The sequence below is a fragment of the Gossypium hirsutum genome, chromosome A03 (assembly GCF_007990345.1).
Source record: "Gossypium hirsutum isolate 1008001.06 chromosome A03, Gossypium_hirsutum_v2.1, whole genome shotgun sequence".
Taxonomy (NCBI): Eukaryota; Viridiplantae; Streptophyta; class Magnoliopsida; order Malvales; family Malvaceae; genus Gossypium; species Gossypium hirsutum.
The window spans coordinates 5968108-5984476 of NC_053426.1; the positions used below are offsets into that span (position 1 = coordinate 5968108).

The 16369-nt window shown below is 33.4% G+C and overlaps 1 protein-coding gene across 8 annotated transcripts; it reads left to right on the forward strand.

Moving 5' to 3' along the window:
* The first annotated feature begins 41 nt into the window (after nt 1-41).
* Nucleotides 42-4774, forward strand: LOC107963899 (OVARIAN TUMOR DOMAIN-containing deubiquitinating enzyme 12). Of its 8 annotated transcripts, none has more exons than XM_016900439.2 (11): nt 42-284; nt 818-1196; nt 1295-1467; nt 1561-1634; nt 1803-1857; nt 2190-2264; nt 2404-2477; nt 2560-2608; nt 3181-3265; nt 3601-3657; nt 4460-4774. In XM_016900439.2, exons 2-11 carry the CDS (start codon nt 860-862, stop codon nt 4543-4545), a joined length of 1065 nt encoding a protein of 354 aa, XP_016755928.1. In that variant the 5' UTR covers nt 42-284; nt 818-859; the 3' UTR covers nt 4546-4774. The 8 variants fall into 8 exon arrangements, with proteins under 8 accessions (XP_016755928.1, XP_016755929.1, XP_040962755.1 ...); XM_016900440.2 differs by having other exon boundaries at nt 42-237; XM_016900438.2 differs by lacking the exon at nt 42-284 and adding an exon at nt 285-484.
* The last annotated feature ends 11595 nt before the right edge of the window (nt 4775-16369 follow it).

The window sequence follows — 16369 nt, forward strand, 5'->3', positions numbered from 1 at the left end:
TTTTTTTTGTGGGGCGGGGGGTGTTTTTATCTGCCTAACTTTAGAGGTACAGCGCCTAATTTCACTTGGATTGGGCTTTGTGGAGATTAGCAACTGGGAAATACAATTCCAGTCAGAAAGAAGAGCAATACCCTACAAAATACTGCTACAGGCTACGAGTGAAGAAGAATGAAGATGCCGTAGCCGTCACGTAACGTTGACTGTTAGTCTCCACCACTATCACCTGACGGAAGCAAAGTAATAGTACCATTAGTACAATACCACGTGAACTGACCCTCCTTCCTGTAATTATTATTACTTTTTTTTTTTTTTTGCATTTTTTCCCTTCCATTTTAAAGTATTCCCCACTCATCTCGTCTCTGCGGCGTATCGACCCCGCATTTTATTTTGTTTTATTTTATTTTTCTCAATGGGTTTTTCTGATATTATTTTCATGGATAAATTATCTTAATTAGTTTCCTTCTAATATCATTCAGCTAATCTGGTATGTTGAGAAGTTCTCATTTCTTTTTTAATGAATGTGTTTGCTACTTTTCTTGTATTCTTAATTCTTTCTAATTTTCTATAATGCCATTGTTTAAGGGACAATTTGGGTTTTCTAATCTGAGCAATTTGTTGTTAATTCATTGTTTAGTTTGATATTGTTGGGGGGGGGGTCTATTTGGCCATTTTTGGCTGCAAATCTATTAGTTAAAGCTCAAACCTTTACATAAAGTAGAAGTATTTAAGCTATAATAAAATCTGGGTATTGCAATTTGTTGCTAAATAACTAAACTTTATTATCATATATATATTTTGTCTATGTTCATCACTGCAGGAAGCAGATTTTGGGGGTTAAGAGATTTTATCTACAGAGAGGATGGTGACATCTGAGCAAGAACACGATTTTGTTAAGTGGGGTTTGCAACTATTCAATAGTGATCCCTATGCTAATTGTGGATATTGTGGTGTGTTAACTCAAGAAAATGGAGAGTATTACACTGGAAATAGTTTCAAGGAGGATGATCATTACGACGCAGGAGAATGTTGTAATGTGGAAAATGATGAGGCTATTGCTCATACTCTTCAACTTCAAGAACTGTCAAAACTTGCAGTGGTGGGATCTCCAAGCCAAGGGGACGAAGAAGAATTGCAGTTGCAAGTGTCTGGTTACACTCGAGATTGTATCAATCAGGCTGTTGGGGACTTTGGTTCTGGTATAAGGAAGTTTCTGAATTTTCGAGTTCAACGGTTTGAAGTTGCTGATATGTCTTTAATGTATTGCATTTATATGTTTCTGTTTTGTGATTTGTAGGGCAAGGTTGTGGTGAGGAAGAGCAAGATGAAATAACAACTTCTAGTTCATGTTCTAGCCCTGAAGAGAAGTTGTTATGTGAAGAGGATAGGTCATATTCATTGGAGCTAACCGATGAGTTTGCTCTTGATGGTGAAGTTGGGAAAAGGCTAAATCAGATGGTTCCTGTTCCTGTAAGTGTGACTATAAGGTTTAAGTTCTTGATTATGACATCTATAAAGTAGTGTCGTAGTTATGCATTTAGATTTATCTCTGGTTGTGTGTAGCATATTCCAAGAATCAATGGTGAGATACCCTCTGTTGATGAAGCAACTTTAGATCATCAAAGACTACTAGAGAGGTTTGCATTTTTTTTTTTGTTTTGTTTCCTGGAACTTGGAATTGGACTTTTCTTTGAATTCTTTATCTTTATATTTTCTAGCTATTTTCTAATTCTATTACCATTTTTTCCCCTTTGGTTGGCCTATTTGCTGAATATATGGTTCTGGTAATTCTTTTACTGTAACAGATTGCAAGTCTATAATTTAGTGGAGCTTAAAGTTGAAGGAGACGGTAACTGTCAGGTTAGCTTAAAAGTTGAAAGCATGGATATTAACATCAATAGAGCTAGATAGCATCAATATGGTTGAAGTTGTTTTGTGTCTAAACTGTCATTATGCATAGGTTTCATGTATCCATATAAAAGCACGGGTGCCTTTTGATATTGGTTCCCTTCTAACATTAATTTCCAAGGTCTTGACTCCATTGTTGGTAAAACTTTCGAATGTTGTTACCGACATAAAATCTCATCCCCTATGACATTCTTCCCAGTGATCATGGAAGCTTACTAATTGTTACTGCAGTGCTTCATGTAAATTATATGCCTGATGTCTCATTAGCTTCATGATGTTGCCAGTTCCGTGCTCTATCTGATCAAGTTTATCGAACTCCTGAGCATCATGAGTTTGTGAGGCAGCAAGTTGTAGACCAGGTTGGCCTTTAACATACAATAGCAAAGTTAGGCGTTTTTGTTTGTTGGGCTTGTGTATAGTCGTTCATTGAAATCATTGTGCATTGCAAATAAAGTTTGATGTTAACTTTTCTTTTCTTGCTATATCTTGCACAATCAGCTTAAGTCTTGTCCAGATATATATGAGGGGTATGTTCCCATGGCATACAGTGACTACCTGGAGAAGATGTCCGAGTATTTTTCTGTTCCTCCATGACTTAACTATTCTTCCTTTTCTAGTTTTCTTGACCTTGCTTCATCATATTGATGCTTATAGGAGTGGTGAATGGGGTGATCATGTCACTTTGCAGGCTGCTGCAGATTCGGTATGCTCCACCTGTCTTTTCTTTTTGGCTTTATTCATAATTTGGACGTTGAATTATATCTGATTTCCCACTTTGGTACCTAAAATTTTTTTGGTCCCACCTTGGTACTTGAAATATCATTTTCACCCCATTTTACCCCCAGAAATTACCAGCGTCCAATAAGAATGTGTCATGTGTTTATTGGCAATTTTTTTTGGGTAACTTGGGATGGAAATTTCAGGTACCAAAATGGAAAAAAAAGTTTAGGTATGAAGTGGAAAAATGAGTATAATTTAGAGGCCAAATCGTGAATTAAGTCTTTCTTTTACCCTCTTGTTTGTGATAGATTTCACATTCCCCCTCCCTTAAATTTTTGTTATATTTTTCAATTTGCCTAACCTGCATATCAATTTTCCGTTGTCAATCCTCCAGTTTCTCTATGATTCAGTAGACATCCAAAAGATTAGTTTATGCCAATTTCAGTTTGCTGCTTTATCGTGCACAATATGGGAAGAAAAACTGTATTGGTTATTGTGATTTTGTTAAAATATGCCAACAGTGGCTGTCTAATGCATGCTAATTGCTTGTTGCAGTATGGTGTTAAAATATTTGTCATAACATCTTTCAAGGACACTTGCTACATTGAGATTCTTCCAAATGTCCAAAAGTCAAAACGAGGTATAGTCTATAGTATTAGCTTCTATTAGTAAGTTATTTTTCTTGTTTATCGTCATGATTCTGATTGCAATTAATACATTGAATGTCATGTTAAAATTTCTTCCTAGCATTTGAGCATCTCTTGTTATATCTCAATAGTTAGAGGTGCAAGCTGCCGTCTGACCATTTAGTTTATGATGATGGTTGATCGAAAAATATCTACTTCGTAGATTTTCTATCCTTCGTTTTTATCTAGTGGTTTTCTAGAGAAGAAAGATGCACACTACGGCTCAAACATTGTGCTATTCGGTGGGAATTTATATCACAAAATAATCAGTTTGGTCTGGTTTCTGCAGTTATTTTTTTGAGCTTTTGGGCAGAGGTACACTACAACTCAATATATCCATTTGGAGGTAAATACCACCCTGGGAAATTACTTCTACATGCATTCTAGCCAGTGAATATTAGAAATACACCAGTTTATTGTATTGAATGCAGCTGAGCCTGCTCTCTAAATTCTAAAGCTGCTTCAATTATAGATCAAGTTGACCTTTTTTATTTTGGGTTTTAGTTGACCAGTCGCTTTTCATCCTCTAGAAGATTTTCAGTCAGTATTAGATAGATGGAAAGATGACCTAGCATATGCCTTAAACACCCAAGTTTTGCAAAATCAATAAACTCACTAAGAAAACATCGAGTCAGAGATATTCTGGTTTGAGGGAATGGTAGTCGCATAAGTTGGTTTGCCGGAGGCACTTCAGCTTAATAGTACCTTTTTTGACCGTGGTTTTATATATATATATATACATATTATGTTATTTATTACTTGATTTGTTTATAATTATTAGATGTAAAGATTAATAACTCGGATTATTAGATATCGTTACGGTTTAGATCACTTTATTTGCCAGAAAGCGAACTTTACTTTCAAGAAAGCCTAATATACATAAGCTTTATAGCCAACATTATTATTATCATCATCATCTTCAAATCAATAGGAAAAAGAAAAGAGTTTTGTTATAACCCTACGTTCTCAAGAGTCCCAAACCATGGGTTCTAGAAAGGATGATGCATTTAAGAAATGAAAAAAAAAGAAAAAAAAAGAAGAAGATGCCAAACTAGTAATATGAAATTATGAATCTTTCATTTCTTAAATCCATGTATTGTTTGAGCATATTGATAATGTGCAGATTATATTACAATCTTTATATTCAGATGTGCCTGCATTCGGGATGAAGAAGAAGAAAAGGTGGCGAATGTTGCGGAACAAGCATTTGGAGTCAACTGATGGATATCAATGAATCAATCAAGCTTTGCTGCTTCAGCGAGAAAGCTAATGTGCCTCGCCGTTAATTTTCTACCAATGCAATGTTAGATTCAATGTTTGTTTTAAGGATGGAAAAGCAAAAGCAAAGCAAGGTAGAAGACATCATCTTGCTTGCTTCAATGCTCCATTTAGATTGTATATTTCTTGGATTCAATCTATCCTCATTTATTTTCCAAATAAAGATATAGTACCATATGTGTGTACAACCTGAGAATGAGTATCCTAATTCGAAAAAACTTGATCCGATAAATTCAAATTTAGTCAAATCTGATTTGATTATAAGTTAACAATCCGAATATAAAATTAATTCAAACTAGAAATGACTTGAATCCGAAATGATTTGAAGCTAAAATGATCAAATAAGTGACCCAAAAATAATCTAACCTTAAAGTGACTTAAGACTAAGCATAATATGACATAAAAACTTGAACTTTAAAATTTAAACGCCTCAAACTGAAAAAGGCTCGAGTCCACAATGACAATCAAATTGATCTGAACCAATATGATCTAAAATTTTAAGAGAAGAGAAAATAATCCCTCAAAGGAAGGGAATTGCAATAGGGAGACGCCTGCATTCTTTTAAATATACACTATTAACTACCATGAGGGTGAGACAGATTCAAAAGAACCATTGAAAGAGGAATACATTGAAAGAGGGTGATGTGTTGACTCAAACCAGAGATGGAATACCTTCTATAAAATTTTTTGAGAGATTTCATTCTCTAATGGAACAAAGTATGAGCAAAACGGTAATCATCAAGTTGCTTAGAAGGAAGATTGGGGTTAATGCTTTGCTGAATAAGATTTACTCCATTGAGAAACCGTCAACATCGATCCAACTCACGGAACTAAACTAGAAAACAATTCCTACATGCTTAAGTTCCAGACAAGTGAGGACGGTATTATCTTAGGGTCTTTGGGTTATTTTTGGTTAATATGTTACAATCCGACCATAGACTCTATTATTTTCGACTACATATCTATAGCGACGTAAAAATTTTGCTTTGGTTGCTAGTTGAGGCGATTATTTAAAAATTTGAAAATGAAATTTCAAGTTTAAAAAGAAAAGGAGTCGCCACCGACCATTTTTTTAGGTGTGATCGGACACCTAATAAACATTCGTTTTTAGAAAAGAAAATTTATTCTTGAACAAAATAAAGGCCGAATTTGGGTCTACGCGAAAATCTAGAGGAAAATAGGGTTCGGGAGTCGGTTACTCGCGAGGAAGGTATTAGCACCCTCGCGACGCCCAAAATTGGTATCTTGTTAAATACGCGTTGTCTTAATTCTCAAAAATACAAGTTTAATTTGATATTTAATCGCGATCTGATTGAACTACGAAAATTTGAAATTTTGGTTTTTTAGAAGGACGTCTCGTTTTTAACACGAGCCAATGATATTCACCCAACATAGCGATGAAATTAGTGACTTAGTGTTGAAATCGGTACGTTGCCTTATTTATTAAAATTAATTAAAAACATAGAAAATAATATTATTCGCAATAGGAATTTGTAAATAATGCAAACGATGATACAATTAATGAAAAATATTAAAATACAATATTATAATAAATAAAAAACAATAACATTAATATATACACGAATAATAACAGAAATAATAATAATAATGACAAGACAAGTCAAAGTATATATTATAAATTCTAACAATCATAGATTAATAAAATGATGACATGTTAACAAGGACAATAATAATTAATAATTAATAATGCCAAATTAATTAATAATAAAACAATAACTAAATAAACGCAAAAAGGAGAACATATAATATAATAATAATATTAAAATAGAGTAATTAAAAATAATACTATATAAATATATATATACACATATAATAAAACATACACTAATATTAATAATAATAATAATAAATAGTAATAATACTACATTAATAATAATATGTTAATAACAATAAATTAATGAATTAATAACAAAACAGTAAGTAAATAAACACATGAGTAAGTGAACAAATTTGTAATTTAAAAAAAATGATAAAAATAATAATGAAAAAATTTCAAAGTTTGAAATTATATAAAAGTATAAACGAATAAATAATAAAATCAATGTATTATATAAAACGTAAATGTATAAAAGAAAAAACCATAATAATAATAGTAGTAGCTATAATGAAAGTAAAAGTAATACTAAATATAACAATAGTGATATTAGTAATAAAAAATAATAGCTATAAAAATAAAAACAATAACCATGACAACAAAGAATAATAGTAGTAATAATAATAATGAAAATAAGAGTAATATTAATAGTACATTAAAATACAATAGTAAAGTAATAAGAATAGTGATAATAATAATAATAATAATAATAATAATAATAATATTGAAATACAAAAAGCAAATGTAGTATAAAAATATTAAAATAAAGTAATAAAAAAAAATATTATGTATAAAAATATATACATATACATATATAATAAACAAAATATACTAATAATAATAATAATAATAAATTTAGCAAATGATAATGATAATATTAAATAAATAATAATGGTAAAATAGGAAAAATAACTAAAAGGACTAAATTGAATTTAAAATAGGAGTTCGGGGCGAATCCAAAATAAAATGAAAAGGGAAGGTCCATATTGCAATGCGCGAAAGAAGTGGGGGACCAAAAGTGCAATATTCCCTCCCTTCTGAAACAAGCAGCATAAGGGAGGACCAAAATGAAAACCCAAAGTAAATTACAGGGCACATTTAAAAACCAAAAGAACTTGATTTTAAAACAATGAAAAGGCAGAAGGGCTAAAAATGGAATTAGCCCTTCCGTTGAAAACACGCGGATCCTAGGCCTGGAGCGGGTCGGGTCGTGGGTTAAGGCTCAAAACGATGCCTTAGGCCGGTCGGAGCTCTGGCGAAACTGCCGTCGTGACCACCGCCGTCGCCAGCCACCGCGGAATTCCAAAAGGTATTCTTTTTTTCCCTTTTTTTTGTATTTTTTTATGTTTTTTAATATTCGTATATATAAATGGTAAAAGAAAATAAATGGATCTTTATATGTATATATAGTTACGAAAAGTAAATAAATAAAAATGAAAATAGACCGAAAATAACACCTTATCCCGAATCTAACTCCTCTGTTTTAGTATTTCTTGCTATGATCGAATGCTTCTATTGGTGCTTGAGTCTCTTTTTGTTCTATTTTTTTGTATTAAAAAAATGTCCAGAGAGCAAAATACAAAATATGGCAAGGCTTATATAGCCATTTACAAAGTATTTTTTATTGTTTATGTCTTTTCTTCATTTGCAGGTGCAAGTTGGACAGTGACAAGGCCGATGGCGTGCTGCAGGCGTGGCCAGTGGAGTTGGTGGTGGCAGAGGCTAGGAGCGGCGGCTTGGTGAGCTAGGGTTTTCTAATTTTGTTTTGTTTTTTTTTTGTTTTAGGTATTGGGCTGGTTTAGTGGGCTTAGGGTTTTTAGTTATTTGGGTACTTTGGTTTGGGTTAGGGTAGGTTAGTTGGCTGATGGGTTTCATTTTGTTTTGTTTCTGATTTGGGCTGTACTGTTTTGGGCTTAATGGGTTTAACAATTGGGTTTTGGGTTGTATTGGGTGGGTAGTTGATTTATTGCTTTGGCCAAAATTGGGCCTCAACAATATCCATATCCACTTAATGTGATATCCTGCATCTATTTCCTGGGTCTTTTGAGAGCTTATAAGAAAAGTATTTTGTGCAACACCCTTCACTCAGTTTTGGTACATTTAAAATTTCAATCTTAAAATATTTTTATAAAATCATAAATCAAATATGAATTGTTTTGGGACTTTAAAATAAATTTTAAATCATTTAGAAAATATTCAAAAGCGATTAAGGTTATTTGGGACCCAAAACGTGTCTTAGGAAGTCAAACTAGGCCAAAACAATGTAGTGTTTGAGGCTTAGGGGAGTTGTGTCGGTACAATTGCTCTAATATGTCTATTTTTACTCTCTAACTAAGTTGTTTTAAATAATAGAGTCAAAATTCGAATAATTGAACTCCTGAAATTAAAAATTGATCCTAAAAACTCTAAAATATTTCTAAATAGTACCAAAACATATAATTAAGTTTCAAATTATTGTAAATAAATTTTTAAACTCAAAAAAATATATTTATTCGAATTAAATAATAGAATAAAGTTCCTTTAAAAATACCAAAGGAATTAAATTACAAATCAATTATCAATATAAAATATTATCTATGTCTTTATGTACATATGAAGATAATTATGGTTGAATACTTATCTCATTATGTAATTCACACATATGGCTCCTAAGGACAAGTACACAATTATTATCATCACTACACATGAATTTCTGTTATAGCTCTTTTTGTCTCATACAATTAGACAGATTCCATGTTTATATTCACTTCTTATTTAGGGCATTAAAATTCAAATCTTTATTTTATGACCATATGTATATATAGTGGTTCATGGTTCTCTTTATTCTCATTTATAGTACAAATATTAGAACATTATATCACAACTTATTTCATGTTTAGCATGCTTTTTATTCACTTATTTGGTTCATATTCCTTAATGTATACCACTTAGATCAGATATAACAATTTACGTTTATAAAAAGTCTCAATGTTAATATTTTAACTCGTTTCACTCATAGTAAATCTTAGCATAACAGAATTTAGATATGTGAGATTTCAACTGATCACCTTGAAACACAACGCTAGAAGTGCATTAATCTGAACACCCTAGAAATAGATCCATAATGCACATATGTGATGCGCTCGAAGGCATCTTCTAACCATAATCTTCAAACACACACTCTAACTAATCCATTTAGCATGCTAATTGTATCATCACAAATCACTAAGTTTACTAGGGCATTTCACAATATAATCACATTACACTTATAACATGATTTCCATATTTTCATACAAATAAAGATATATCATATTTCATGATGCTATTGAGATCTAGTGTCCTAAGTGTAGTATATTCATACATTTATACTTGTAATCTTTCGAACATATTGGTTTATCTAAAATTCCATTATACACTAATATCATATGTATTTGTCCTCAACGATTTTTGCACACAAAGCAAAATGTAAGCAAATATTGACTCATTACTTATTTAATGTTTAACTAATATTAAGTAGTATTATATGGTTGGATCATAATGCAAAAAGATAACTTATATTAGTAGATAATCTAAACAGATTGTAGTCTAATCAAAACTAAGAAAATTAATTGAAAAACTATTTATGCCATCTATCAAGTTCAATTGGGGGGATGCTGTCTAGGGCATTAGATCGACTCCCAGAAGACAGAGACATAGATGCCATTGTCTGAATTGACAATACATCGAACATGACCCAAGTTGAATTTATCCTAAACCCATCTATGGATTTATTTACTTGTGATGTTCATAGTATGACATAACTTAATCTTGAGTGGATAATGGGCTATGTATGTGTGACTTGTATACTTTGATGTAAATGAAAGCCTAAGTTCAAATAGATTAGGAACTGAAAGTTGATATGTATAGTATACGACTTCTACATGATGTAGTATCATTCCATAATAGTGGAATCATAATCCTATAAGGGTAACTAATATCATTTCATTGACATTACATGAATGATGAAAAAGGAATGTGGCCACAGGTCATTTGTCATAAGACAAATTGTAACACTCCTTACCCGAGACTGTTGCCAGAATCGAGCACGAGGCATTACTAAACTTAATCTATCACTTAAATAGTTTTAAATTGTTTATTTAAGCTTTTCGGAATGTGCTGCCATTCTGCGTCGAAGTCGCCTAAAAATTCATATCTTGAGTTCCAAAACTCAAAATTAAGATCCGTACATTTTTCCTGAAACTAGACTCATATATCTATCCACTAATTTTTTTCATAGATTTTTGACTTGGCCAATTAGTACAGTTTATTAGTTAAAGTTTCCCTTGTTTCAAAACTCGACTGCACTAACCTCTTCTTGCTACGAACCATGTTTCTTCCTGTACAAAATTCATATCACTAAGCTGTTTGTTTCTCTTAAAACTAGACTCAACAAGGATTATAACCATATAAAGTAAACCTTCTAATTAGTTTTTTAAAATTTATGGTTAATTTCCAAAGTTGAAACAGGGGATCCAGAAATTGCTCTGACCCTGTTTCACTAAAACTCAGATATATCATATAATATAATACCTTTACTTGTTTTTATTATTCCATAAGAAAATAGACATAATAATATTTAATTGAATATATTATTCATCTTCAAACTATGTTTCTACAATTTTTAGTGATTTTTCAAAGTTACGTCATTTCTGTTACTTGAATCTGTTTTTAGGTTACTTTCACATTTTTCATAATTTCATGTGATAATCACCATTCAATCATACATATTAATAAACATGCATATCATCAGCCATTTTATTAGCTAATCACTAGCTAGTATTTACACATCATTCATTGTTCATATTATACCAAAAGTAGCTAAGTTTCTATACATGCCATACACAAAACAAAACGTCTAATTATACCGAGTTATTTCTTTGATTGTGTGATCGGCCTCCGACGTTTCCTTCGATCCCCGAGTGGCTAGATAAGTACTATAAGAAGAAGAAAATAAAGAGATTAAGCACTAGGCTTAGTAAGCTTACAAGCAAATAAATCACAACATTCAACATAATGGATAATTATGCATAATATCATCTAAGATCATAAATTTCTTTACTTCTCAATTTCTATCTTCTTCTTTATTCCCTTACCTTCTTTCTTACTTGACCTTTCCTTTTTCATAAATATAATCTACTTTTCCTTTGCTGTTAATTCACTGTAATTTAACTCGTATTCTGACCCGTTGAACCACTCGGAATACTAAGGATACTAGGGTCATTCCTGTCTATCAATACCCTGCCAATGCCATGTCTTTGACATGGACTTACATGAATTATTCCTGTCTCTAATGCCATATATAATATGGACTTACATGGCTCAATCCTGTCTCCAAAGCCATATTTCTAATATGGACTTACATGGCTCATTTCTGTTCTGTCCTGTCAACCCTAATATCCTAACATTCTTAGGGTTCAACCGGGGCTTTCTAACACTTTTCCTCTGTCACTTCACCTTAAATTCGACTTTAAATATTTTCATAACATAAATATATAAATGCTGGAAATTGACAATAATAATGTAAAATAAAACAATATTGCATTTATTTACTGTAAACTTACCTCGATACAAAATGTGACTAAAGTTTACAATTTAGTCATTTACTTTTTCTTTTCTCCGATCTACTCCCGAATTTCGCTCTTCTTGATCTATAATAGCAAATTTAGCTTATTTAATATCAACATTTATCAAAACAACCCTTTACTCAAACTTTGGCAAAATCACATTTTTGCCCCTAAACTTTCACATATTTGCACTTTTGCCTCAAGGCTCGTAAATTAAACTTCATCCTATTTTCTTATATTTTATGACATACTGATCATTTTTCCCTTCTATGACAACATCAAATTCACACACTAACATGTACTTATGACTATTAGGTATTTTTCCAAATTTGATTCCTAACTTAAATTATTGCTAGCATAAGCTTTATCGAGCTACCGGAACTTAAAAAACGTAAAGATCATTAAAAACGGGGCTTGGAATCACTTACTATAAAGCTTGAAAGTTGAAGAAACCCCAGCTATGGAGAGAGGTAAGGTTCGGCTGGTAACTTGAAGAAGATGATACAATTTTATCATCTTTTACCTTTTTATTAATGTTAATAACCAAATGACCAAAATACCCCTCCTTACTAAACTTTCAAAAATTCCTTCCATGTCCTAATTTTGTCCATGAACTTAAAATTGGTCAAATTACCATTTAAGATCTCCTAATTAATATTCCAAAATAATTTCATACTAAAAACTTCTAGAATGCAAGTTTTGCAAATTATTCGATTTAGTCCCTAACCTCAACTTAAGCACTTTATGCATAGAATTTTATCACGAAATTTTCGCACAATCATGTAATCATACCATGAACCTCAAAATAATAATAAAATAAATTTTTTTCTACCTCGGATTTGTGGTTTCGCAACCACTATTCCGTTTAGGCCCTATTTCGGAATGTTACATTTCTCCCCCCTTTAGGGATTTTCGTCCCGAAAATCATACCTGTGAAGAGATATGGGTACTGTTTTCGCATAGCCTCTTCGGGTTCCCATGTAGCCTCGTCTACCCCATGTCTATTCCATAGTACTTTCACAAGTACAATACTATTGTTCCTTAATTGCTTTACCTCTCGAGCTAGAATCTTTACCGGTTCTTCACCGTAAGTCATGTCTGGCTGAATCTCAACCTCTGTCTGAGAAATCACATGTGATGGATCTGAACGATAACGACGTAGCATAGACACATGAAATACATTATGAATCTTCTCTAACTCAATCGACAAAGCTAACCGATATGCTAATGGTCCGACTCTCTCAATCACTACAAACGGTCCAATAAAACGTGGACTTAGTTTGCCTTTCTTGCCAAATCTGAGAACTTTCTTCCACGGGGATACTTTCAAAAAAACTTTGTCACCAACTTGATATTCGATCTCTTTTCTTTTTAAATCTGCATACGACTTCTGCCTGTCTGAAGCTGCTTTTAAACAATTTCTGATAACTTTCACTTTTTCTTCTGTTTCTTTAACTAGATCAACCCCGTAAATCTGGCTTTCTTTAAGCTCTGTCCAATATAAAGGTGTGCGGCATTTACGTCCATACAAAGCTTCATAAGGTGCCATCTTCAAACTTGACTGATAACTATTATTGTAGGCAAACTCTACCAATGGTAAGTATTTTTCCCAACTACCTTGAAATTCTAATACACAACATCTAAGCATATCTTCAAGTACCTGAATAACTCTCTCTGACTGACCATTGGTCTGAGGGTGAAAGCCGTACTAAAACTCAACTTCGTACCTAAAGCCTCTTGTAACTTCTTCCAGAACCGTGAAGTAAATCTTGGATCTTTATCTGAAATGATCGATAATGGCACTTCATGTAGTCTAACTATCTCTGAAATGTATAACTCGGCCAACTTGTCAAGTGAATAATCCATACGGATTGGGATAAAATGAGCCGACTTAGTTAGCTTATCAATCACAACCCATACTGCATCTTTCTTTTCAGTGTTAACGGCAATCCTGTCACAAAATCCATAGTAACTCTGTCCCATTTCCATTCCGGAACTAGCACAGGTTGCAATAATCCTGAGGGTACCTGATGTTCGGCCTTTACCTGTTGACAAATCAAGCATCTAGAAACAAACTCTGAAATATCTCTTTTCATTCCTACCCACCAATACAATTTCTTCAAATCATTATACATTTTTGTACTGCCTGGATGAATAGATAAAGAACTGCTATGTGCTTCCTGTAAAATCTTTCGAATAAGCTCATCATTCTTTGGTACACAAATTCTGTCTCTAAACATCAAACAACCATCAGAACCAATCCAGAAATCTGATTCTATGCCTGACTCACATTGAACTCTTTTAGCTTGTAACTCATTATCATCTTTCTGAGCTTCACAAATCTCTTCAAGAAATACCGGTTTAGCTCTAAATTCAGCTAAAATAGAACCATCATCTGACATGGCTAAATTGGTATTCAAAGCTCGCAATGTAAATAAAAGTTTCCTGCTTAAAGCGTCAGCAACTACATTTGCCTTACCTGGGTGATAATCAATCACTAACTCATAATCTTTAAGCAATTCCAACCATCTTCTTTGCCTCAAATTCAAGTCTTTTTGAGTCATCAAGTATTTCAAGCTTTTATGACGGTAAATATCCGGCACCTTTCACCATACAAATAATGTCTCCAAATCTTCAATGCAAATACAATAGCAACTAGCTCTAAATCATGTGTCGAATAATTTTTCTCATGTGGCTTCAATTGTCTAGAGGCATAATCAATTACCTTTCCTTCCTGCGTGAGTACACAACCGAGCCCATTCAAGGATGCATCACTGTAAATCATAATTTTTTTACCCGGTTCCGGCTATACTAAGATAGGAGCTTCCGCCAACAATGCCTTTAACTTGTCAAAACTTTGTTGGCACTTCTCAGTCCATTCAAACTTAACATCCTTCCGTAGCAGTCTCGTCAACGGGGTAGCTATCATGGAAAATCCCTCCACAAATCGTCTATAATATCCGGCAAGACCAAGAAAACTTCTAACTTCTGATACAGTTCTAGGAGGCTTTCAATCAACAATGGCTGAAATCTTACTCGTATCAACCTTAATACCTTCACCTGAGACAATATGTCCAAGAAATCCAACTTCTCGTAACCAGAACTCACTTTTGCTGAACTTGGCATACAACTGATTATCTCTCAGAATTTGTAAAACTGTTCTCAAATGCTCTGCCTGCTCAGTCTCATCATGAGAATAAATCAAAATATCATCAGTGAACACAACTACAAACTTATCTAAGTATGGTCTAAAAATTCGGCTCATTAAGTTCATGAAAATGGCAGGAGCATTAGCCAAGCCAAATGGCATCACAAGGAACTCATAATGACCATACCTAGTCCGGAAAGCAGTCTTCAGGACATCTGACTCTTTAACTCGCAACTGATAGTATCCGGATCTCAAATCTATCTTGGAAAACACAGTAGCTCCCTTCAATTGATCAAACAAATCATCAATTCTAGGCAATGGATACTTGTTCTTTACTGTTACCTTGTTAAGTTGCCGATAATCTATGCACAATCTCATCGATCCGTCTTTTTTTCACAAATAGCACTGGTGCACCCCATGGTGAACTACTGGGTCTTACAAAGCCTTTATCTGTTAATTCCTGCAACTGAGCTTTCAATTCTTTCAATTCTAATAGAGTCATTCTATAAGGAGCAATAGAAATGGGTGTGGTACCTGGAATCAACTCAATACCAAACTCAACTTCTCTAACAGGAGGCAAACCTGGTAGTTCTTCCGAAAACACATCGAGAAACTCACATACCACAAGCACTGATTCAATTTTCAATTCTGGATCTTTAGTGTTCAACACAAAAGCAAGATAAGCTTCATACCCTTTTCTCAAGTATTTCTGAGCAGACATAACAGAAATTATGGGAAATGAACTATCTGACTCTTCTGAATTAACCCGAAGAATTTTACCATTTTCACACTTCAACTCAATGAATTTCTTTCCACAATTCACTATCACATCATGAGTAGTCAACCAATCCATACCAAGAATCACATCAAACTCATCAAATGGCAATAGCATGAGATCGGCCGGAAAACAGTAGCCTCTAATCATTAAAGGACAATTTCTACATACTTTATCTACTAATACATGCTTGCCTAATGGATTCGATACTTTAATCACAAATTTTGTAGATTCTATAGGCATACTTATACTAGGCAACAATTTCATACAAACATAAGAATGAGTCGAACCCGGATCAATCAGAGCAATGACATTAATATCATGTAGAGAAAATGTACCCGTAATCACATCGGGGGAGGATGCCTCTTCGCGTGCACGAATAGCATAAGTCCTTGCAGGGGCTCTAACATCTGGTCTCACAGCCGAATCTCTAGAGGTACCTCTGTTACTTGCTCCTACTCCTAGTTGCCTCGGTGATCTGCCTCTAGTAGGAGCATTTCCGGATCTAGCACTCTGTGTTACCTCTCGGCTAGCCACTTCTGGACATTCTCGTACAAAATGATCTGGAGCACCACATTTATAGCAAACATTTTCGCCTGCTCGACAAGGACCATAATGAAGTCTACCACACCGTGGACACCCTGATCTACCCTGTCTGAC

What these genes read in the sequence shown, in the direction of transcription:
- LOC107963899 (XM_041106821.1), top strand. Translation starts at nt 860, where the DNA reads ATGGTGACATCTGAGCAAGAACACGATTTTGTTAAGTGGGGTTTGCAA. An exon ending in AAGGAGACGGTAACTGTCAG is followed by an intron (nt 1,858 to 2,189) that starts GTTAGCTTAAAA and finishes TGATGTTGCCAG; the next exon opens with TTCCGTGCTCTATCTGATCA. An exon ending in CTCAATATATCCATTTGGAG is followed by an intron (nt 3,658 to 4,459) that starts GTAAATACCACC and finishes CTTTATATTCAG; the next exon opens with ATGTGCCTGCATTCGGGATG.